This window comes from Glandiceps talaboti, chromosome 5 (genome assembly GCF_964340395.1).
Source record: "Glandiceps talaboti chromosome 5, keGlaTala1.1, whole genome shotgun sequence".
Classification (NCBI taxonomy): Eukaryota; Metazoa; Hemichordata; class Enteropneusta; family Spengelidae; genus Glandiceps; species Glandiceps talaboti.
The window spans coordinates 28,930,700-28,957,817 of NC_135553.1; the positions used below are offsets into that span (position 1 = coordinate 28,930,700).

General features: G+C 32.0%; 1 protein-coding gene and 1 long non-coding RNA gene across 5 annotated transcripts in view; both read right to left on the reverse strand.

The window, feature by feature from the left end:
• The window catches only part of LOC144434765 (mannose-1-phosphate guanylyltransferase regulatory subunit alpha-A-like), a 162,097-nt gene extending 148,774 nt beyond the window's left edge, over window positions 1–13,323 (reverse strand). For all 4 annotated transcript variants that reach the window (XM_078123249.1, XM_078123248.1, XM_078123246.1 and 1 more), the window contains exon 1: window positions 13,244–13,323. In XM_078123249.1, coding sequence (XP_077979375.1) covers window positions 13,244–13,283 — 40 coding nt within the window. In that variant the 5' untranslated portion in view covers window positions 13,284–13,323. The remainder of the gene's footprint in view (window positions 1–13,243) is intronic.
• LOC144435218 (uncharacterized) lies at window positions 949–9,204 on the reverse strand. The gene is made up of 3 exons (XR_013480888.1): window positions 5,518–9,204; window positions 5,079–5,194; window positions 949–1,395 (listed from the first exon to the last, which is right to left on the reverse strand). It is a non-coding gene; the product is annotated as an uncharacterized LOC144435218 (long non-coding RNA).
• Window positions 13,324–27,118: the final 13,795 nt, after the last annotated feature.

The window sequence follows — 27,118 nt, forward strand, 5'->3', positions numbered from 1 at the left end:
CAGGCAGCCATATTGGATCGTATCACGATGAAAATGGATATGCACATATATGTCATAGAACACTGTCCTAATACCAACTTTGAATGAGAACTGTTCAAGTATGTCTGAGTTATGGCTTTGGACATTGAAAATTTGCAAACAAAATGACTGCTAGGCGGCCATATTGGATCGTATCATGAAACAAATTGACATGCATATGTATGCTATTGTATGTTGCCCCTGTACCAAGTTTGAAAAAAATCGGTCCAGGCATCTCCAAGAAACAGCTCTGGACGGACGGAACCCAATGCATAATTCCCCGTCCCGGACTTCATCTGGCGGGGACTAAAAATCTCACCAAATTTCAGTCTTGTTGACCAATTACTTTTTGAGATATAAGTTTTTGACCAAAATCCCCATTTTTACACCTAATTTGTATATCACTGATGAGCCAGAGATCATCAAATGCTTAATACCATTTCTCCATCTATACACTCCAAATGCAATTTCAGCCCAATCTGCTCAGTAGCTTTGAAATTAAAGATTTTTGACAAAAAAGACACATTTTTAGCCCTAATTTGCATATTAATGATAGAATCATCATGTCTTGGACAATCTACACACCCCTAAAACTGTTCACATCAAATTTCAGACCAATCTGCCCAGTAGTTCTTGAGTTTAAGTTTTTTTTTACCAAAAATGGCATTTATTGACCCAAATCACACACCTGTGATGCAATCATTTTGTTTTGAACAATTTCCGAACTAGACATGAAAAGTAATGTCCCATGAAATACCAAGGCAATTGTCTGATGGTTTTTGTGTTCAACTCATCCACACACACACACACACAGACGGACAGACATTGCTCAATGGCTATATCACTACTGAACTTTATCAGTTGTGCTAAATATGACCCGAGTAGCAAGATGTGGAACAGTATTTGACAAATAACATATTTATTAGCATTTTCATGAACTTGCACAGATGCACAGATGAGTTTTCATCATATTTATACAGTACCTTTGACTAAGAATTAATTATTGAATGTCCAAAAACAGTTTCATTTCAAAATATAACCATTTTCGAATTCCCTGTTAAACTGCGTCAAGCCAAGTATCACCCACCCCTCTGATGACTGCAATGTAGCTCAGATCTCCCTGATGACTGCAAAGCAGCTAAGATCACTTTGTGTTCATAGACTTTTTTAATGTTATAACTTAAGTTTATCTTGATACATGTTGCTCCATCACGATAGAGGTGAGGTGGAGATGCTGATTGCGATGTGTTGACTTTCACTAAGGAACATTGACTCATCATCTTTTTTTCTGTGTTGATGCATTTCCTCTTTGGCTTGACTGAAAAATGTTGATTTTCTTGACTTCCAATTGTAGACCCTAGAATATCCATACGATATCTTCAATGCATAGAAAAGGGAAACAAAATAAAAAATAAATGAAGATCATTTTTTAAGAATGTAGACATTTCCTTATTACACATGTTAAAAATATTGAGTATACATGTAAGCTTCACTTGAGCCTCTTAGAATTATAACAACCTACAGTGTTCGATCTAGGCCATGCCCTTGCGCAATTTGCGCTAAAAAATCCGATTGGCCACTATTTCTAAAGTCTGTGCGCCTTTTCGGGCGCAACAATTTGGAGTCTGCATACGCCGTATGTATACAACATTGACAGGTCACAAGCTTTTCGAAACTGGTCGTAATATACCTCATACCGAAAATTAATTACCCATCCCTCTTTGTAACTTCACATGTATCATTCTATACAAATGCATATAAACGATGTAACTGCAAAGGTAGTCGGGTAATCGGGGCTGAGGTTAGTCTACATCTCAGGTCAGCGTATGCAAATCACATGCTTTTCATATTCAAAATGGACGCTCACAGTCAGTAAGTACTAGCGTTGAGGGCCGCAATGGCGAAACGCCAGCGGTTGCTCTCTGACTTTTTACATGTACCGAAGCCAGCTGAAGGGGAAACAGTTTCAGCCGATGCAGCCCCGACAGTCGAGGCATCAGCATGCCAGGACGAAACGGGAAGGAAGACAGACGTTGGGTCAACGTCGACTCGTCATCCCCAGGTAGGTTGGCAATGGCATTGTTTACCCGACATTGTCCCACTTTCATCTCGCGAATCAATTCACAGTAAAAAAAAGAGTTAGTCCATCCAGAGTACGAGAAATTTTGTACTTAGATGGACTACGAGAAATTTTGATAATCTGGTGAAAATCAGAAGTTAATGTTTGCATTTTGAAAACTTTTCCAAAACAAATGTTACGGCAAATATCCGATTCCCTGTGAGACAGATATATTTCCTTTTAAATGTTTTGCCACATGTAACGTAGAGTTAATGCCAAGAGATAAATTCACAGAGTAGTAAATCGATAAAGAGGCATTCTTGGTAGAATTAAACAAGGTAGTGTTTTTATTTTCGGTTTAGTTTCAGTTGTAATAGAATATTTGCAATCTGCTTCCAATTATTTATAGTGGCAGTGTAATTATGAATATTTTTTTAGTCCTGTCATGAATTTGATGTGACTTAATTTTGCACTACCTTTATCAGGTGGAGAATTAAACTGTTGATAAATACTTTTGAAAGTTATGCTGGATTTTGGTTAGTTGTCTGTACCAGGTTGTCATTAGTCTTTAATAATCTGTCACTGTGGGCATCATGTGAGTGATTTAGTGCCATTTCTTTTCCGTTTTTGGACATGACATACCATTGACCAAAAATATATCTTTTATTTGTTTCACAGTCATTTACACATAATAAAAAGTTTGAACGAATGTTTTCTTCTTCAGGAGAAATGGTTGGCTATATGGCATTGGCTGTATTTCGAGGAAAATGGAATATTTTGCCGGATCTGCAAGGAAGCAAACCAAAAAAATCCATTTACCATTGTGAAGGATGTAAAAATTTTAAGACTTCAACCATGAGTAGCCATGCTGGAAATAAAGATCACCATCAAGCAATTCTAAAACTGCAACTAAAAAAAAACTTTCAACGTGCCTCAGTCAATGTAGATGCACAAGTTACACAAGCTGTCAAAGTTGAAATAAAAATGTTAAAAATATTCACCTGACTTTTCTCCTTCTTCCCCATAATGATATACTTCCATCTTTTTATCAGTGTCACCTGGTCAAACAAGTCTGAAGAAATTTGCTTTTGGCGTGTCCCTGCTTTAAATATTTATTTTCAATGTAAAACTTTCATGTGGAACATTTAATTAGTGATATTCATCATCTTGAGAGTCCTGATTTTTCCCTTTCATGGTGGACAATGATGGCCCTCTTTTTTCTCAAATGGCCCCCTTTTTGCACAGGTAGGGGCCCACAATGGCCCTCCTTTTTGGTATCCTAGATCGAACACTGAACCTACATAATGGTCAATAAAGTTGTTATTTTGTAATCAACTGGCCTTCTGAAAAAGAAAATACAACATGAAATGTTGTACAACCTTACTGGTGTTTTGTTAGGACATATTTGTATTTATTTATTTATTTATTTATTTTTTTATTTATTTATTCAGGTAAACCAACAGGCATAAAGCCCATTTACAGGCACCTTTAGAAACAAATAAGGAAAAACAAGCACTAAAAAGATAAAACAAGGGGTAGCAATAACAGAAGGAAGTGACATGACATAAAAGGCAAACACAGAAATAAAAACAACAAAACAGGAAAAATTATTAAAAACACGCAGCCTGAAGCACACGCCGAAAGGCGGAAACAGGACTAAATAAATCTATGTTTGGATTTGCTTTAAAAACGTCGTTACAAGTGGTTAAACATCTTAAAATTGGGGAATATTTTCTCAGATTTACTCTGGAGGCACTGATGCGAAAGATATGGTTATTACGTAGCTGTCTGCTCTGTACATTAAAACAAACCTTGTACAAAATGGATGGACAATTATAGCATGAATTGACCAGTTTGTAAACAAAAATAGCATCTAAAAACTTTTGCCTCCTCACCAGTGGGGGAAGCTTAAACCTAGCACATAGTGAATCGTAATCTGTTGAAGTATATTGCACATTTGATTTAAAACATAAAAATTTAATAAATTTCTGCTGTACACGTTCGATTTTATCAATTTGAGTTACTTGCCATGGTGACCAAATTACACTGCAGTACTCAAGATGGCTTCTAACATGGGTCACATATAAAGATCTTAATGTAGAAATGTTGGAAAAATTGGCACATGTACGTTTTATAAAACCCATCATTCTAAAAGCTTTCCTGACAATACTATCCGTATACAAGCTATCCTTATTTGTTGAAAAATGAACATTGGTTTTATCATGCACAGTTGGACCACTTTGTGTTAGTTGATTTTGACAATGTGTGCACTTGAAGATATATGATGCATACAATGTGCTCCACATCAAGCATGCCAGTAATTTATCTAGTATGCAGATAAAAAGTATAGGTTATTAGAAACATGCATAATAAGTTTAAATACATGTTTCACATAATGAATGATTGCCATGATTGTCCACTCGTTGTATTCATTTAGCCATTCAGTGGCAGTTACCTTCAATCCATGACAAAGTTTAATTTTGTTTGCCCCTATTTATTCTTCATTTTTTTCTTCTTCAATTTTTACACGTGGTTTTCATTAGTCACAATGAAAAGAAATGGGAACTTATGTGGAAAATCTTGCATCAAAAATATCACAGTATAATTCATTTTCAGTGTAGAACGTTGCGCACTAAAGTGATAGTATTATCTACCTGATTAGAATAAACATGATATTTCTATATATAAACACATCAGGAACACTAAGTTTTTACACCTGTGTAATATCCTTGGCCTGGGACAGAAGTGATACAAAAAACTAGTTCAGTAAACTTAAATTTTTGCTTAAAGGGACCCAAACTGTATGTGAAACACAACAATTGAAAGACATGGTTATATGTAGCCCTTCAAAGTCAAAATTATTTCACAGCAAAGATTATCATAACTTTGAAGGTGCCACCATTTCAATGTAACAATCAATCAATAATGTATGTCTATGAGTTTTTGTAGCCTCTGGAATAGTTCAACTCAAGTTCAAAGTACAACTAAAAAAAATACTTACACCAGCTGTGGACCTGCTAATTAATTTCTTGGAGATGCCCACTGGAGTATCGCTATAAGCTTACACCTCCATAGTTGTCTGCATGGCTTGGTGTACTTGGCAATGGCGAGGCAACTCTAAACTCAAGATACGGATGAAACCTAACCGTTATTTGTAAGAAAACACAGAGTCCAAAAACTGTACTACATGTACTATCACTGTCTGAATTATTCTGAAGAAGTACTGGTAAATACACAAACACCCTCTAAAAACTGGTAACCCCACCACTGTCTATGGTAAAAGTAAAACAAAGAATATGTAGGCATATTTTTGGCAGAATCAGAATTGGCTACCAACTTTCTCCATTTGTGCGGAAACTAGTAGAATCTAGATTCACACATGCAATAACACAGTTAATAGTTTGTAAATTATATACATCTACAAATTGTAGCTTACTTACTCACTGATTTCTCCAACATCATGAACATCTCGATGACTCTTGAGGTCTTTCCAGACATCCGTCTCTACGAATGTTTCTTTTCCCGGAAAACACAGCATGGGGATCAGTTGTTTCGGATGATTCAGAGGACGATTGGTGTATTAGAATGCCTCCTATTAGCTAACCACCATTACTATGACGTACGGCCAGTGTGACGTTGCATTTTTAACGAACAGGCTAATACATGCGTAGTTCATATCATACTAGGGATTTCCTCGGAATTGTTGGTATGTATAAAAAAATACGTCATTTAATCATTTGAGTTCAGCAAATAACAAGCAATGATTTAGCATGTTTCAGTAAGTAGAATAAAATAAAGAAGACCTCTTAGGTGACAAAAACTAACCGCAAAAAGCTTCCAAACTTGGCCTGTGTCCCTTTAATATTGCTTCGTCCATACATCCCTAAATGCATTCCCATTAATGGATGCTGGTAAATTTTGCAATAATAGTTTTGGTAGACAACTCATTGATTTATGCATACAAAATAATTTATTAATTTTGAATGGTAGATCTGTTAGTGATTTAAAGGCCAAGGTCCAAACAGGCTATGTGCCCACGCTACGGCATGTGCAACGGAATACGTTTGTTTATCTGGGAGGAGCATTTGGTAAATCCGATCCAGGTAGTTTATCAACATATTAGTGGCTGTTCACACATATTGGTTACATGTAGTTCTTGCCTAATCCGAAGAGTCCCTTGTTATATTTTTTTTTCAAGTCTCGTGGCAGTGTTTCTGCTACGTTTTTTTCCGGTGCGTACGTACGGCCAGACACCCAGTCTGGGTGAAACACGTATTTCTATAAACTTATACATACAAATTATAACCAGAAAATTATATTTTGAGGGACCTGTTCTAACACGATCCAAACACTATTACACAGTGACAATTTGTATCATTGAAATTGTAAACTGAAATTCTTGGGTATGAACAAACTTACTTACTTGTATCATTTGTACAAGGTACTAGATTACAGTTGCAAACATACACACTGGCGTCGGCATTTGGTCGATCGTTATCACACCAAAATCGTGAGATAGATGAGAATTTTTTTTACAGATTACATGTAGGTCGTGTTTTGACAACATAATCGTGAAAACTTCAAAATTAACTTCACAAGTACAAGTATCGCACGGGTCAGAGCGGACTAAGCTTTGCACTTCCATACTTACTGTACACTAGGTAGATAGCTAGCTACGTGCGATCTCGAGTTTGGTAGAAATGTCACTGATGTTCCCGTTATTTTCCTTCCGTGTTCTAATTCTTTGAAAGTATCTGTTCTGGCTGTTTTATGATTGATTAAACTTGTATTTCCAAACCCAATGTCCCGTCTCAGAAAACAGTCAATAAAATCACAAACATGTGCTTCTCCGAGTTATCCCGATGTAAACGAGTACCACCCCAGCTATTTCAAAACAAACGCATAAATGCATACGTCGTGATGGGGTGAGTACGGACTCTTGTTTGGTCTCCGCTCTGTCTCCGTGCGTATGTTTGACTACGATGTCAGTCGATGTCATTTACATGACGAGGATTATTGCTGGATAGTGCCAAAACATATGGAAACGATTTTTGAGAAATCTGGAAAGAATTTGATACGATTTCTCAACTTTCAAATTGGAATGAAACAAATATTTATGATGCCTCCATGATTGTACTTGTAGTCTTGTCAGTTCGCGTTACGTTCATCTCCACAACATGCATTGAGCTAGAGATCGTAGAGAACAGTCGACAGGTATAGGAACTAGACTAGGCAGTGATGTATGATCTATGTGTACAACATAGACAGTTGTCCTTGAAATTTGATGATCATTACAGAAATAAAAAAATTGCCAACGTTAGATTTGTTTATGAATTATATCACTCGTTTATCAGTAAGCTTATCAAATGTCGCACTAAATGTTTCAAACATGTCTTGCTTTGGGGTCATCAGAAAATTTAACTGAAAGTATGGGAATTCTTGATCGAAATACATTCAGTCATAAAATCCTCAGGTTTCTGACAATTTCCAATACTTGTTACAAGAAAGGCTGCATTCCAAGAATATTTGGTTAGCTACATGTACTCCATCTGATGCCATATACGTGACAAGCACGATCATTGTCCAGTTTGCACCACACGGTGTGCCTCGCCTCCTGTACACGTACTGTACATCTGTCTTGTCTGTCAGTGCTGCATTTTGCTTCCTCTCTTCATTTTTCTCAGATGTTTTAAGAATTTGAAAATAGTCAGTGTCCGATCGACAAAATTTCTTTCCGCTGAAGTTTAGAAAACATTTAATTATACTCTACGTAAACGTCGTGTTGTTGCATCATACATCATGAGACGTCACATTGACCTCACACTTCGCTTCGCGCTTCCTTCAACGTCCGGTCCCTATGAAACTAGTTCGAAGGCTTTCGCTAGCGATAGCGTGGCCAGTCTTGTTTTACCGCGTAATCCCTAAATGTTTTCCAAATAATTATGAATTTATTTATTTATTTTTTTACACTTTGGGTATTTTACTTGCTATTAGTACTTTTGGGAACCTCGTATTTAATTTTCCGACCTTAGAATTTTTTTCAATGGTCGTCAGGTTTTAGTACTTTCCTTAGCCGGTCCCACAACTAAACCGTTGTGGTTATAAGTTATAGCTGGGCATTGTGACCGGTAGGTAATTGGCTATTATATACATCACTGCCTACTAGGTATAGGTACGTCAACGACACAACTACTTGACAGAAAACACTTGACGCGCGCACAAAAAGTTGTATGAAATTGTGATTTTACTAAGGAGTGTAGCAACCCAGAACGTACATCGATCAAACTGAGAAACATTTTGGTTTCATTTTATGTCATTCTATTTCAGTAACAATGTATCATTTTCACGTACCATTCGCACATGTGAGCTTGATTTTAGGCAAAATTATCGGGCTAACAGAGTGCACACAGACTCTTTTGTTCGCTTGTATTGTTTGCATTCGGTATTTGGCATTTCGCACGTTGTTTATTTGCACCATTCAGTGTCTTATCATGCTTTGTGTAACTTGTAAGCCTAATTGACAACTGGCCAACGGTTTTTACAAGACAAATTTGAAACAAATTTTGGGTCAGTTTGACGGTAAACCTGCTATATTGGCTACCAAACTTAGTCAACGTCAGTTATTTCTACTCATGTTGCATCACTATATATTTACAAACAGTATATATGAAATATGAGAGCCATGTGAAACTTTTTCTGTGCAAAATTGGATGAAGACATGAGGGCAAAGTCAGTGCTCCTTACAGCAGTTTGAATTTCCTGCATATGCATACATTACCCATAATCCTCTTTATATAGTGGACCTTGGCCTTTAAATGGAAAGCCAACTTGTTATAAGCCTAGTGGATATAGCATTGTAGACTATGGTATTATTACCAAATCAATCTTTGCGCAGGTTCAGTATTTTAAGGTTTTTGATTTGTCACATTTATCTGATCATTGCCCAGTTGGTCTTTCATTACAAACGAATTTTAATTTGTTAATTTCTAATAATAAGTCCTCTGTTAATGCATTACCTTATCCAAGTAAGTACATATGGGATGATAATTCAAAACAAATTTTCCTTGATAATTTGCATTGTCCATCTTTGAAAGATGATTTTGAGAAGTTAAATTTTGCTTGTGGTAATATGATGAATAGTAGTGATATTGTTTCTCATTTTGAAAATATTCTTTACAAGGTCTCAGATAAATCACTCAAGAAGATTACACCAAAAATTAATTTTAAAAGGAAAAATAAGAAAAGTCAGCCTTGGTTTGATAAATCATGTTTTATTATGCGTAAGGAGTTAAAAGATTCTTTGAAGTTGCTGAGTAGATTTCCAAAAGATCCTTTCATTAGAGGTAGATGTTTCAAGTTGAAAAAAAGCTACAAAAAATTATTAAAGTTAAAAAAAATGCAGTTAAAGAAAAGCAAACTTGCACATTTAGAAACTGCATATTCTCAGAATAGAAATAGTTTCTCGAAATTGTTAAAAGAATTATCATCTCAAGTTGAAAATAAGACTGATTCTTCTATTAGTGTAGATGAGTGGTATGAACATTTTAAGAGACTTGGTGAGATTACTTTGTCTAGTAATACTAATGCTGATTTCACTAAGATAATTGAATCAGATTTGTTAAGTATGGAAACTTCAAACGATAAAATTGATAAAGTTCTTAATGCTGTATTTTCTGAATCAGAAATTTTGAAAGCTTTACAAAAGTTAAAATGTAGTAAATCACCAGGTTTTGATGGTATTCTGAATGAGATGTTAAAATTTGGTAGTCATGTTCTTCTGAAACCATTGTGTATTTTGTTTAATGCTATTCTTTCTTCAGGTACTTTTCCTAGTCAATGGAAGAATGCCATTCTTGTGCCTATTTTTAAGTCTGGTGTTAAATGTGATCCTTCAAATTATAGAGGCATTTGTATAAATAGTTGTTTAGCAAAACTTTTCACCTCAGTCTTAAATGGTAGACTTGTTAATTTTTTAGAGGATAACAAAATTTACACTCCTTTCCAGTCAGGTTTCAGGGCCAAGAGGAGAACATCTGATAATATTTTTGTACTTAAATCAGCAATTGAGAAATATGTGTACTCTACTACCAAGTCAAGTAAGAGTATCTTTACAGAGTATCTTTACAGCTGTTTTGTTGACTTTCGCAAAGCATTTGATAGCATTTGGCGTAATGGTCTATTTTGGAAACTGAGGAATTATGGGGTAAATGGTAAATTTTATGATTTGATTAAATCTATGTATGATAATGTTGAGTATTGTGTAAAAACAAATGCTGGTCTCACAAAAAATTTTAGTTCTTTGGTAGGTGTCAAGCAAGGCTGTAATTTAAGTCCAACTTTATTTAATATTTATTTAAATGATTTACCTTGTATCTTTGATTCCAATGAGGATTTACCAGTTAAGTTTAACTCTCTTTCTCTAAATTGCCTTCTTTATGCTGATGATCTTTTGTTATTGTCAGTATCTGCCAATGGTTTACAACACTGTTTGGATAAGTTACACAACTTTTGTTCAAAATGGAAATTAACTGTAAACATCAAGAAAACTAAAGTCATTGTTTTCAATAAGAGCAACCGTTTGATTAAAAGTGTTAGTTTTCATTTAAATGGAATTTCAATTGATAGTGTTAAGGAATATTGCTATTTGGGTATTATAATTTCTGCTAATGGTAAGTTTAAAAGAAATTTCTGTAACTTGAAGTTAAAGTCCATGAAAGCTCTTTTCAGTTTACGTAGACTCGTATCTTCTGATGGATGTATTTCAGTTGATATAGCTTTAGATCTTTTTGATCGTTTAATAGTTCCTATCATGACTTATGGTTGCGAAGTCTGGGGTTGCGAATTAAATCAAAAGAAGAATTTTCTTGATGAGATTAGTTACTCTTTTTATAGATTTTTATTGGGTGTTTCTAAGAGAGCTCCAATAAATGGTATTATAGGGGAATTGGGGCGTTTTCCTGTTAATTTTGTTGTTATTAAGCATATGTTGAAGTATTGGCATAGATTAGTTATTAGTGATGATTGTTTATTAAAGTCAGCATACTTATTGTCCATGCGTTATTCAAATTGGGGAAACTATATAACAGATATGCTTGATAAATATAGTGAGAGCAATATTTGGTCTTGTATTTGTAATTTTAATTCTACCCTTAATACAATTCAGGACAATCTATGCAAAGACTTTTGTAAATCTTGGTTTAATGATTTATTTAATGATGTTAGAAGAAATGGTAGTGATAAAAACAAACTTAGAACTTATAGAACTTTTAAATCTGTATTCAAACTAGAAAACTACCTAATCAAGATTAAGAATCCCACTTGTCGTAGATTAATTACAAAATTTAGAGTCTCTGATTTTCATTTACAAATAGAGTTGGGTAGAAGGTGTATGCCGAAAATTCCTGCCAATGAAAGATTTTGCAAGTATTGCCCCTCAATGGTTGAAGATGAATTTCATTTTATTATTCATTGCCCACAACACGAAAATGAGAGAGAGGTTTTATTTTCTTCGATATCTTTGAAATGTGCTTATTTTAACACTTTAAACAGTCAAGATAAATTTTTGTATATTCTAAGTTCAGATGATAAACTTCCTTTTGCCAAATTTCTTTTAGATACATCTCGAAAGATCCCACCAGCAGAAAAGTAATGTGCATTGTATTTTTGTCTTGTATTGTATTGTATTGTATTGTGTTGTGTTTAAGCATGTTGTTAAGTAATAAAGTTATAATTAATTTTCAGCCCAATCTGCTCAGTGGTTTTGGAATTAAAGATTTTTGACCAAAAAGACATATTTTTAGCCCTAATTTGCATATCACTGATGGGACCATCATATCATGAACAATTCTTAGTAAAAACACCCTGAAGAATGTTTCACTCAAATTTCAGCTCAATCTGCCCAGTAATTTTTTAGTTTAAGTTTTTTGACCAAAAATCACATTTTTTACCCAAATATAAACCGGTGGTAAGATCATTTTGATTTGAACAATTTCCCAAGTAGCCACCCAACGCAATGGGCTTACCAGTCATAACGTCCCCGGGTCAAAACGTCCCCGGGTCAAAACGTCCCCGGGTATGACCAAAACGTCCCCGGGTCAAAACGTCCCCGGGTCAAAACGTCCTCGGGTATGACCAAAATTTAACCAAGACACTTGACTGTGTAACAGTTTCCGTTCCTTCCCTAAAACACGGTCAAGTATCGATGCTCATATTCCGAACCATTTTCTGTTCGTGATTTACCGTGAAAGATACAATTTAGTTTTCACCGACTTGCCAGTGCATACTACTTTCGTTCATCACGATTAACTATATTTGCATGATGTGCTAAATACATTGATCAATCGCAACATTCAAGTATTTGAAGCGTCGCCACGCGTGACTTCAAACCTTACCGCCCTCTTCATTTGTGTCGCTAATTAGCACTTGTGTTAGCCGATCCATGGGAGCCGCATAAACGTATTTTGGGCACCTGAGGTGGGTACGCAGTCACATTACTGTATTGTGATGTAAGAAATAGTAAGAAATAAGGATATAATGTAACACACACACACACACACACACACACACACACACTCACTCACACAAATAGTTTGGGTCGAGGAAAATGGAAAGACGGGGACGTTTTGACCTGGGGACGTTTTGACCCGGGGACGTTTTGACTTATGGAAACCGGGGACGTTTTGACCCGGGGACGTTTTGACTGGATACCCGCAATGGACCCAACCATGGACCCAACAAATATCACGGCAATTGGTTCAGCGGTTTTTGACTTTAAGTTGTTTACACACACACACACACATCCATCCACAAAGACATACGCCGCGCCGGGCGATGCCTACAGCACTACTGAACCTCAGTTCAGTTGTGCTACAAAGGTCTGTATACCTGGACCTATACATCTGTAAATGCAGGTTCAACCATTATTTATGCTGAAACAACATTACACACTGACACTGTAATGCAGTAGATCACGCGTTCACATCGATCAGCTGACGACACAAAGCTTCTACACAGTAATTAATAGTCAATGCAGTTCACTTCCGGGAAAATACAACGGTGTTCGTCAAATTGTAAGGCTTTCCAGCAGTGAAATTCTCAAGATTGTGAGTTCATAAGTTTGTCTTTCACAACGCATACATTAAAGATGATAGCTCCATGGTAACGTACCTTTTTGAGGCCCTCCAATAAGGATTATCGCTTTCAGCATGTTTGCCAGTCAACGTGTACAGTGTGTTTGTTTGATTCCATTACCTCCAGTGCAATCACAGGGGCGCGGGCCTGCCTAGCCTAGCGCCTGAGGTCACCCCCGGCATAGACTTGCGCACATCACAAACACACTATACATACACAATTAATGTGCATATTTGTATGTATGTATGTATGTATGTATGTATGTATGTATGTATGTATGTATGTCCCGGGATGTTTGTATGTTTGTATGTTTGTATGTATGTATGTATGTATGTATGTATGTATGTATGTATGTATGTATGTCCCGGGATGTTTGTATGTTTGTATATTTGTATGTATGTATGTATGTATGTATGTACATGTATGTATGTGTGTATGTATGTATGTATGTATGTATGTATGCATGCATGTGTGTCTGTCTGTATGTATGCATACAATTACAAAACACAAACACAAACACACACACACACACACACACAAACATACGTACGTACGTACATACATACATACATACGTACGTACATATGTATGTTTTTTTTGTCATTCCCAATCTAATCAGGGGTTGTTTTTTTGGGGGGGGTTTTGGTGTGTGTTTTTTTTAATTTCAGGCGTGTTCTATTTGGTGCGTGCGAATATTAGAACTTTTCCTACGTATAACCGTTTATATATAACACGCGGTTGTCGTTTTGTTCCATTACATTTAGATATGTTCAGGTTTTAACCTAACATTTCTGTATCTCGCCGATTTTTCCTTTGAAAAAGAATGTTTATTCGAAACGTCGGATTTTACATCTATTTATACGGACTGATTTATAAGTTCCATATGCATTTCTTTCTACATACATACATACATACACACACACACACTTATTTATTTATTGATTTCCAGGGACCATGTATGTTGTTCTCTAAATCTGATAAAGAATTTGACGAAACTAGAAAAATTACATGATTTACACCTAGGTTCACGGGGAAAACCAACCCGTTGAATACTCATAATGAAGAAAAGGTTTGGGAATTGTCAAAGGCTGGTATTCAGGAAAAGAAGCATGGCCACAGTGTGACGTCATTACATGTACATTCTGACATTTAGAAGTACAAGATAGAAGACAACGAACACAACAATAACACGTTATGAAACTTGAAGAAAATTGTACAGACAGAGAATAAAGTCGTCGTCGTTGTTGTTATATTGCTATTAATTGAAGTGTTGATGTTATACAATCAACTTGTTTACAATGCCTGTTTTTAAGATCATGGTTTATTGGTTATCGAATATTTCTTTATTCTATTCTTCATCATGGTTGTCATCTTGGTTCATATATTTCATTGACTATTTCAATCGCATATTGAAATTACAAAGTCCACCTGACACTTCATTATTTGGATCATACCGCCAAATCGTTCAGTATTCCTTTAACTTTACTGAAAGGTCGTAAAAAGAAGAGATTCAAACAACCAATCATAACTATCGTGTATTTTACTTGAAACATATTGATCATTGTTGTGTTACTAAGGTTGTGGGGTGTAAACTTGCTTACTGATTCAATAGCAACAACATTTCTGTTTGAATTATGTAAATATCCGATTTGGCCAATGAAGCTTTGGAATATGTATCACGTGATCCAATACTGTAGTTCTCATATATTCATAACCATAATTCTGAGTCAAATATCAGTCAAACATGATTTTCCTACATGTATACGTATTTGACGTTATTTCAGATGAGTGTGCAGACACACATAATTATTTATTTGACGTTATTTCAGATGAGTGTGCAGACACGCATAATTATTGTGGGGTGGCTGGCCACCGTTTTTATGTGGTCAACCCGATTGGGAGTTCGTTGATCACTACTGCCAGAAGATATGTGGACACTGTGGTAAGAGATTGTGTTTTAACATATTTATTGGTTCCTAAAGACATATATGACAAATATTTCGATTATTTTTTTGAGTCCTTTTCTTTTTTGATAAAATTATTCTAAATTTAGGATTTGACGCTTGCTACGTATACTCGGTTGTACAGGACACGTGTGTGTGTACCGCATACTTCAAAAAAACTTGTAGAAATCAGCTCAGTCGTCCAGACCTATTGCAATAAAAGTTATTCATTTCTCTAACTAGGTGTTTGGTGACATGTATAAACAGCGTCATGTCTTAACGTTTAGTAATTGCAAATTCATGACAACATATTCTCCTACACCAAGTGGCAACTCGTTTATGAGAGTTCAGAGTTTGAACTTTGCTAAGTTTACCAAAAGTCAAAAGTGTAACTTTTATTTATAGAATGTAAACTTGTTTTGCTTCAGATCAAGGTCCATATGATGCAGTTGAACAGTGTTGTGGTGGTCTTGAATGTGGTACTGGGTTAGTAGATGGTGATACATATGTGAATGTCTTTGTTTTGAAGACAGAGGTGAAGAGTACAGATGTGGTAAATGCATGACAATCTTTTCTTATACTTCTATTACGCCTTTTCTTTCACCTTTTCATGGTGAACACGTTGTCCTTGCCACCGTGGATACAGAAACACAGTTTCATGTTTGTGTTTTGATGCAATATCTTTACTTTGTGAAAAGCGGGTAACTTCCACAAATGATTCACAGCAATAGTTTTCTTACTTTAACAGAAATATCAATCGAAACAACAACTGAACCATAGGCATCAACTTATAGTTGTCGCAAAAACACACACCAGAAAGTTGGCGAATAGCAAGATATACATGCAACAGTACTGAAAATTAGAATTAACAATCTAAATTTCTCAATCCGCAATCTAAAGGCAAGCTTCACTTGTTGATTACCGCCAAAGTTGCTTTCAATGTTTGGAACTAAATTTCAAACCGCTGATATTTCTATGACATCTATTTCTTAGCAGACCTCCTAATAGAAACATCGACCACCCCAGTGCCAACTAACTCAACGTCGTATATCATTAGTTCTCCGGAGACAGATACAACGACTCCAGTAGATTTGCTTACTCCAGATATGGAACCAACCTATCAAACCGCTAATGTCCTTCGATCGATAGTGATCGCCCTCAGTGTTGTAATATACGTGGTCGTCGTCATACTGGTTGTGGTTAAAGTATACCTTAAAGAAGTAGTTTTCATCAGCAAAGGGAAGGTCTATACTAACGCACGAGTAGGGAGAGAATCTGTTGATTCAAACCGATCCTTAGTTCCAGGTGTTAAAGCCTGGCAGTAGTAAATTAAAATCATTGATCGATTACAGATCTGTCCACCGTGCTCGTTTCCAATATCGATGTTTTAGAAGCAACAACCTGCATTTGTTTCTGTAGGAATGAAAGCATCAACTTTTTATTTGAACAAGCAAATCTGCGTAATACCACATTTGAGACTTGTGTGTTGTGGATCCACAAAAGATAACACTTGTAAATATTGTACAAATAGTTATGTTTTATATTTATGAGAGAGAGAGAGAGAGAGAGAGAGAGAGAGAGAGAGAGAGAGAGAGAGAGAGAGAGAGAGAGAGAGAGAGAGAGAGAGAGAGAGAGAGAGAGAGAGAGAGCAGATTCATAGATCGGTAGTAAAGACTAAACTTACATAATATTAGATGGATGTAAACTCCTTAAGAATGTTGTGTTTCACAAAAAAAATAAATAGACACGTATCATTAATAAAACAGAGTTTGTTGTAACGGAGTGTTCTTTTCATTAGCATCATGTACACTACCGGAAACGGTAGTATACAAAACGAAGACCGAAGATCGAAGACCGAAGATCTTTGCCATGGTTTTATGTACCCGACGATGAAAATATTTCACCACATTCCCAACTTCAAAACCTACTTAGAAATGAAATAGAGTGAACACCTTATAAATAAATGCGAAATGATTGTGCAATGAATTTTAGGGTAAATCAGATCACAGTGACAAAATGAATTCTTTTTGGAAATAGAAAACCTGACATTATAACTTCATGTTTATGGTATTTCCATAATGAAAATATCACATTCACAACTACAACACATAATTAGAAGTTAAATCCCAATTTATAACCTAGTGTTGAAATGTACGATCTTCGATCTTCGATCTTCGCTTTAGAGATTACCCTATCAAATCTCTAAAACGAAGATCGAAGATGGAAGACATCTATACTCACTGAAACTTTCTATACATACAAAATCTAATAGCCTTCAATTTTATCACTTAACACGACCTCATAAATAAATGCAAAATGATTGTTCAACGAATTTTAGGGTACAAAGCCAAATCATACCTGACAAAACAAATTGTCTTTGGAAATAGAAAACCCGACATTATGCTTCATGTTTATTTTATTTTCATAACGAAAATATCACATTCCCAACTACAAAACCTATTTAGAAGTTAAATCCCAATTTATAACCTTATGTATGTTCATTCAAAACCGAATACTGAAGAGGGATCGGAAATGAACGATCTTCTATCTTCGATCTTCGCTTTAGAGATTACCCTATCAAATCTCTAAAACGAAGATCGAAGATGGAAGACATCTATACTCACTGAAACTTTCTATACATGCAAAATCTAATAGCCCTCAATTTTATCACTTAACACGACCTCATAAATAAATGCATAATGATTGTTCAACGAATTTTAGGGTACAAAGCCAAATCATACCAGACAAAACAAATTCTCTTTGGAAATAGAAAACCCGACATTATAACTTCACGTATATGGTATTTTCATAATGAAAATATTACATTCCCAACTACAAAACCTATTTAGAAGTTAAATCCCAATTTATAACCTTATGTTGAAATGAACGATCTTCCATCTTCGATCTTCGTTTTAGAGATTTGAAAGGGTAATCTCTAAAGCGAAGATCGAAGATAGAAGATCGTTCATTTCCGATCCCTCTTCAGTATTCGGTTTTGAATGAACATACATAAGGTTATAAATTGGGATTTAAATAGGGGTGAACACGAATTTGAAATGAAAATCAATTTGCAAATGAAAGTGAAAATGATATGGAAAGGAGAATCGATTTGCAAATGAAAATGGAAGGAAAAACGAATTTGAAATAAAAATCAATTTGAAAATGAAAGTGAAAATGAATTTGAACTGAAAATCGATTTGCAAATGAAAATGGAAGTAAAAACGAATTTGAAATGAAAATCGATTTGCAAATGAAAATGGAAGTAAAAACGAATTTGAAAAAAAAATCAATTTGAAAATGAAAGTGAAAATGAATTTGAACTGAAAATTGATTTGCAATTGAAAATAGGAAGTGAACACGAATTTGAATTGAAAATCGATTTGCAAATGAAAATGGAAATGAAAACGAATTTGAAAGGAAAATCGATCTGCAAATGAAAATGGAAGTAAAAACGAATTTGAAATGAAAATCAATTTGCAAATGAAAGTGAAAATGAATTACAAATGAAAGTCGATTTGCAAATGAAAATGAAAGTGAAATTGAGTTTGAAATGAAAATTGATTTGCAATTGAAAATGGAAGTGAACACGAATTTGAATTGAAAATCGATTTGCAAATGAAAATGGAAATGAAAACGAATTTGAAATGAAAATCGATTTGTAAATGAAAATGGAAGTGAAAACGAATTTGAAATGAAAATCAATTTGCAAATGAAAGTGAAAATGAATTTGAAAGGAAAATCGATTTGCAAATGAAAATAGAATTGAATTTAAAATGAAAATCGATTTGTAATTGAAAATGGAAATGAATACAAATTTGAAATGAAAATCGATTTCCAAATGAAAATGGAAGTGAAAACGAATTTGAAATGAAAATCAATTTGCAAATGAAAGTGAAAATGAATTTGAAAGGAGAATCGATTTGCAAATGAAAATGGAAATGAACACGAATTTGAAATGAAAATCGATTTGCAAATGAAAATGGAAATGAACTTGAAATGAAAATCGATTTGCAAATGAAAGTGACAATGAATTTGAAAGGAAAGTCGATTTGAAATTGAAAATGGAAATGAACACGAATTTGAAATGAAAATCGATTTGCAAATGAAAATGGAAATGAAAACGAACTTGAAATGAAAATCGATTTGCAAATGAAAGTGAAAATGAATTTGAAAGGAAAATCGATTTGCAAATGAAAATGGAATTGAATTTAAGATGAAAATCGATTTGCAATTGAAAATGGAAATGAACACAAATTTGAAATGAAAATCGATTTGCAAATGAAAATGGAAGTGAAAACGAATTTGAAATGAAAATCGATTTGCATATGAAAGTGAAAATGAATTTTGAATGAAAATAGATTTGCAAATGAAAATGAGTGAAAATGAATTAAAAATGAAAGTCGATTTGCAAATGAAAATGAAAGTGAAATTGAGTTTGAAATGAAAATTGATTTCCAATTGAAAATGGAAGTGAACACGAATTTGAAAAGAAAATCGATTTGCAAATTAAAATGGAAATGAAAACGAATTTGAAATGAAAATCGATTTGTAAATGAAAATGGAAGTGAAAAAGAATTTGAAATGAAAATCAATTTGCAAATGAAAGTGAAAATGAATTTGAAAGGAGAATCGATTTGCAAATGAAAATGGAAGTGAATTTAAAATGAAAATCGATTTGCAATTGAAAATGGAAATGAACACAAATTTGAAATGAAAATCGATTTGCAAATGAAAATTGAAATGAAAACGAATTTGAAATGAAAATCGATTTGCAAATGAAAGTGACAATGAATTTTAAATGAAAATCGATTTGAAATTGAAAATGGAAATGAACACGAATTTGAAATGAAAATCGATTTGCAAATGAAAATCGAAATGAAAACGAAATTGAAATGAAAATCGATTTGCAAATGAAAGTGAAAATGAATTTGAAAGGAAAATCGATTTGCAAATGAAAATGGAATTGAATTTAAGATGAAAATCGATTTGCAATTGAAAATGGAAATGAACACAAATTTGAAATGAAAATCGATTTGCAAATGAAAATGGAAGTGAAAACGAATTTGAAATGAAAATCGATTTGCATATGAAAGTGAAAATGAATTTTGAATGAAAATAGATTTGCAAATGAAAATGAGTGAAAATGAATTAAAAATGAAAGTCGATTTGCAAATGAAAATGAAAGTGAAATTGAGTTTGAAATGAAAATTGATTTCCAATTGAAAATGGAAGTGAACACGAATTTGAAAAGAAAATCGATTTGCAAATTAAAATGGAAATGAAAACGAATTTGAAATGAAAATCGATTTGTAAATGAAAATGGAAGTGAAAAAGAATTTGAAATGAAAATCAATTTGCAAATGAAAGTGAAAATGAATTTGAAAGGAGAATCGATTTGCAAATGGAAATGAACACGAATTTGAAATGAAAATCGATTTGCAAATGAAAATTGAAATGAAAACGAATTTGAAAAGAAAATCGATTTGCAAATGAAAGTGAAAATGAATTTTAAATGAAAATCGATTTGTGATTGAAAACGGAAGTGAAAACGAATTTGAAATGAAAATGAATTTCCAAATGAAAGTGAAAACGAATTTGAAAGGAAAATCGATCTGCAAAGAAAAATGGAAGTAAAAACGAATTTGAAATGAAAATCAATTTGCAAATGAAAGTGAAAATGAATTAAAAATGAAAGTCGATTTGCAAATGAAAATGAAACTGAAATTGAGTTTGAAATGAAAATTGATTTGCAATTGAAAATGGAAATGAACACTAATTTGAAATGAAAATCGATTTGTAAATGAAAATGGAAATGAAAACGAATTTGAAATGAAAATCGATTTGTAAATGAAAATGGAAGTGAAAACGAATTTGAAATGAAAATCAATTTGCAAATGAAAGTGAAAATGAATTTTAAATGAAAATCGATTTGTGATTGAAAATGGAAGTGAAAACGAATTTGAAATGAAAATGAATTTCCAAATGAAAGTGAAAACGAATTTGAAAGGAAAATCGATCTGCAAAGAAAAATGGAAGTAAAAACGAATTTGAAATGAATATCAATTTGCAAATGAAAGTGAAAATGAATTAAAAATGAAAGTCGATTTGCAAATGAAAATGAAAGTGAAATTGAGTTTGAAATGAAAATTGATTTGCAATTGAAAATGGAAATGAACACTAATTTGAATTGAAAATCGATTTGTAAATGAAAATGGAAATGAAAACGAATTTGAAATGAAAATCGATTTGTAAATGAAAAAGGAAGTGAAAACGAATTTGAAATGAAAATCAATTTTCAAATGAAAGTGAAAATGAATTTGAAAGGAGAATCGATTTGCAAATGAAAATGGAAGTGAATTTAAATGAAAATCGATTTGCAATTGAAAATGGAAATGAACACGAATTTGAAAGGAGAATCGATTTGCAAATGAAAATGGAAATGAAAACGAATTTGAAATGAAAATCGATTTGCAATTGAAAATGGAAATGAACACGAATTTGAAATGAAAATCGATTTTCAAATGAAAATTGAAATGAAAACGAATTTGAAAAGAAAATCGATTTGCAAATGAAAGTGAAAATGAATTTTAAAAGAAAATCGATTTGTAATTGAAAATAGAAGTGAACACGAATTTTAAATGAAAATCGATTTGTAATTGAAAATAGGAGTGAACACGAATTTGAAATGAAAGTCGATTTGCAAATGAAAATGAAAGTGAAATTGAGTTTGAAATGAAAATTGATTTGCAATTGAAAATGGAAGTGTACTCGAATTTGAAATGAAATTCGATTTAAAAATGAAAATGGAAATTAAAACGAATTTGAAATGAAAAACAATTTGCAAATGAAAATGAAAATGAATTTGAAAGGAGAATCGATTTGCAATTGAAAATGGAAATGAACACGAATTTGAAATGAAAATCGATTTGCAAATGAAAATGGAAATGAAAACGAATTTGAAATGAAAATCGATTTGTAAATGAAAATGGAAGTGAAAACGAATTTGAAATGAAAATCAATTTTCAAATGAAAGTGAAAATGAATTTGAAAGGAGAATCGATTTGCAAATGAAAATGGAAGTGAATTTAAAATGAAAATCGATTTGCAAATGAAAATGGAAGTGAAAAGGAATTTGAAATGAAAATCGATTTGCAAATGAAAGAGGAAGTGAAAACGAATTAGAAATGAAAATCAATTTGTAAAAGAAAATGGAAGTGAAAACGAATTTGAAATGAAAATGAATTTCAAATGAAAGTGACAACGAATTTGAAAGGAAAATCGATCTGCAAATGAAAAAGGAAGTGAAAACGAATTCGAAATGAAAATCAATTTGTAAATGAAAATGGAAGTGAAAACGAATTTCAAAGGAAAATCGATTTGCAAATGAAAGTGAAAATGAATTTTAAATGAAAATCGATTTGTAATTGAAAATAGAAGTGAACACGAATTTGAAATGAAAATCGATTTGCAAATGAAAATGGGTGAAAATGAATTTGAAATGAAAATCGATTTGCAAATGAAAATGGAAGTGAAAATGAATTTGAAATGAAAATCAATTTGCAAATGAAAATGAAAATGAATTTGAAATGAAAATCGAATTGCCAATGAAAATGAAAGTGAAAACGAATTTGAAATGAAAATCGATTTGAAATTGAAAATGAATTTCAAATGAAAATCGATTTGCAAATGAAAATGGAAGTGAAAATGAATTTTAAATGAAAATCGATTTGTAATTGAAAATAGAAGTGAACACGAATTTGAAATGAAAATCGATTTGCAAATGAAAATGGGTGAAAATGAATTTGAAATGAAAATCGATTTGCAAATGAAAATGGAAGTGAAAATGAGTTTGAAATGAAAATCAATTTGCAAATGAAAATGAAAATGAATTTGAAATGAAAATCGAATTGCCAATGAAAATGAAAGTGAAAACGAATTTGAAATGAAAATCGATTTGAAATTGAAAATGAATTTCAAATGAAAATCGATTTGCAAATGAAAATGGAAGTGAAAATGAATTTGAAATGGAAATCAATTTGCAAATAAAAGTGAAAATGGATTTGAACTGAAAATCAATTTGCAAATGAAAATGAAAGTGAAATTGAGTTTGAAATGAAAATTCATTTGCAATTGAAAATGAAGTGAACACGAATATGAATTGAAAATCGATTTGCAAATGAAAATGGAAATGAAAACGAATTTGAAATGAAAATCGGTTTGTAAATGAAAATGGAAGTGAAAACGAATTTGAAATGAAAATCAATTTGCAAATGAAAGTGAAAATGAATTTGAAAGGAAAATAGATTTGCAAATTAAATGGAATTGAATTTAAAATGAAAATCGATTTGCAATTAAAAATGGAAATGAACACAAATTTGAAATGAAAATCGATTTGCAAATGAAAAAGGAAGTGAAAACGAATTTGAAATGAAATTGAATTTCTAAATGAAAGTGAAAACGAATTTGAAGGGAAATTCGATTTTGCAAATGAAAGTGAAAATGAATTTGAAATGAAAATCGATTTGTAATTGAAAATAGAAGTGAACACGAATTTGAAATGAAAATCTATTTGCAAATGAAAATGGAAGTGAAAATTAATTTGAAATGAAAATCAATTTGCAAATGAAAGTGAAAATGAATTTGAACGGAAAATAGATTTGCAAATAAAAATGGAAGTGAAAACGAATTTGAAATGAAAATCGATTTGCAAATGAAAATGAAAGTGAAATTGAGTTTGAAATGAAAATTCATTTGCAATTGAAAATGAAGTGAACACGAATTTGAATTGAAAATCGATTTGCAAATGAAAATGGAAATGAAAACGAATTTGAAATGAAAATCGATTTGTAAATGAAAATGGAAGTGAAAACGAATTTGAAATGAAAATCAATTTGCAAATGAAAGTGAAAATGAATTTGAAAGGAAAATAGATTTGCAAATTAAATGGAATTGAATTTAAAATGAAAATCGATTTGCAATTGAAAATGGAAATGAACACAAATTTGAAATGAAAATCGATTTGCAAATGAAAAAGGAAGTGAAAACGAATTTGAAATGAAATTGAATTTCCAAATGAAAGTGAAAACGAATTTGAAGGGAAATTCGATTTTGCAAATGAAAGTGAAAATGAATTTTAAATGAAAATCGATTTGTAATTGAAAATAGAAGTGAACACGAATTTGAAATGAAAATCTATTTGCAAATGAAAATGGAAGTGAAAATGAATTTGAAATGAAAATCAATTTGCAAATGAAAGTGAAAATGAATTTGAACGGAAAATAGATTTGCAAATAAAAATGGAAGTGAAAACGAATTTGAAATGAAAATCGATTTGCAAATGAAAGTAAAAATAAATTTTAAATGAAAATCGATTTATAATTGAAAATAGAACTGAACACGAATTTGAAATGAAAATCGATTTGCAGAGGAAAGGGAAAATGAATTTTAAATGAAAATCGATTTGAAAATGATAATGAAAGTGAAAATGAATTTGAAATGAAAATCGAATTGCAAATGAAAATGAAAGTGAAAAAGAATTTGAAATGAAAATCGATTGGAATTGAAAATGAGTTTCAAATGAAAATCGATTTGCGAAGGAAAATGGAAATGAAAATGAATTTGAAATGGAAATCAATTTGCAAATAAAAGTGAAAACGAATTTGAAATGGAAATCGATTTGCAAATGAAAATAAATTTGAAAACGAATTTGAAAAGAAAATCAATTTGCAAATGAAAATGAAAATGAATTTGAACTGAAAATCGATTTGCAAATGAAAAATGAAGTAAAAACGAATTTGAAATAAAAATCAATTTGCATATGAAAAAGGAAGTGAAAACGAATTCGAAATGAAAATCAATTTGTAAATGAAAATAGACGTAAAAACGAATTTGAAATGAAAATGAATTTCCAAATGAAAATGTAAACGAATTTGAAAGGAAAATCGATCTGCAAAGAAAAATGGAAGTAAAAACGAATTTGAAATGAAAATCAATTTGTAAATGGAAGTGAAAACGAATTTGAAATGAAAATCAATTTGTAAATGAAAATGGAAGTGAAAACGAATTTGAAATGAAAATGATTTTCCAAATGAAAGTGAAAACGAATTTGAAAGGAAAGTCGATTTTGCAAATGAAAGTGAAAATGAATTTTAAATGAAAATCAATTTGTAAATGAAAATGGAAGTGAAAACGAATTTGAAATGAAAATGAATTTCCAAATGAAAGTGAAAACGAATTTGAAAAGAAATTCGATTTTGCAAATGAAAGTGAAAATGAATTTTAAATGAAAATCGATTTGTAATTGAAAATAGAAGTGAACACGAATTTGAAATGAAAATCGATTTTTAAATGAAAATGGAAGTGAAAACGAATTTGAAATGAAAATGAATTTCCAAATGAAAGTGAAAACGAATTTGAAAGGAAATTCGATTTTGCAAATGAAAGTGAAAATGAATTTTAAATGAAAATTGATTTGCAAATGAAAATGGAAGTGAACACGAATTTGAAATGAAAATCGATTTTTAAATGAAAATGGAAGTGAAAACGAATTTGAAAAGAAACTCGATTTGCAATGGAAAGTGAAAATGAAGTTTAAATGAAAATCGATTTCCAAATGATAATGAAATTGAAAATTAATTTGAAATGAAAATCGATTTGAAATTGAAAATCAATTTCAAATGAAAATCGGTTTGCAAATGAAAATGAAAGAGAAAATGAATTTGAAAAGAAAATGAAAACGAATTGAAATGAAAATGGTTTTGCAAATGAAAATAAAACTGAAAACGAATTTGAAATGAAAATCAATTTGCAAATGAAAACGAATTTGAACTGAAAATCGATTTGCAAATGAAAATGGAAGTAAAAACGAATTTGAAATAAAAATCAATTTGCAAATGAAAGTGAAAATGGATTTGAACTGAAAATCAATTTGCAAATGAAAATGAAAGTGAAATTGAGTTTGAAATGAAAATTCATTTGCAATTGAAAATAAAGTGAACACGAATTTGAATTGAAAATCGATTTGCAAATGAAAATGGAAATGAAAACGAATTTGAAATGAAAATCGATTTGTAAATGAAAATGGAAGTGAAATAGAAATTTGAAATGAAAATCAATTTGCAAATGAAAGTGAAAATGAATTTGAAAGGAAAATAGATTTGCAAATTAAAATGGAATTGAATTTAAAATGAAAATCGATTTGCAATTGAAAACGGAAATGAACACAAATTTGAAATGAAAATCGATTTGCAAATGAAAAAGGAAGTGAAAACGATTTAGCAATGAAAATCAATTTGTAAATGAAAAAGGAAGAGAAAACGAATTTGAAATGAAATTGAATTTCCAAATGAAAGTGAAAACGAATTTGAAGGGAAATTCGATTTTGCAAATGAAAGTGAAAATGAATTTTAAATTAAAGTCGATTTGTAAATGAAAATAGAAGTGAACACGAATTTGAAATGAAAATCTATTTGCAATTGAAAATGGAAGTGAAAATGAATTTGAAATGAAAATCAATTTGCAAATGAAAGTGAAAATGAATTTGAACGGAAAATAGATTTGCAAATAAAAATGGAAGTGAAAACGAATTTGAAATGAAAATCGATTGGAATTGAAAATGAGTTTCAAATGAAAATCGATTTGCAAAGGAAAATGGAAATGAAAATGAATTTGAAATGGAAATCAATTTGCAAATAAAAGTGAAAACGAATTTGAAATGGAAATCGATTTGCAAATGAAAATAAATTTGAAAACGAATTTGAAAAGAAAATCAATTTGCAAATGAAAATGAAAATGAATTTGAACTGAAAATCGATTTGCAAATGAAAAATGAAGTAAAAACGAATTTGAAATAAAAATCAATTTGCATATGAAAAAGAAAGTGAAAACGAATTCGAAATGAAAATCAATTTGTAAATGAAAATGGAAGTAAAAACGAATTTGAAATGGAAATGAATTATCAAATGAAAAT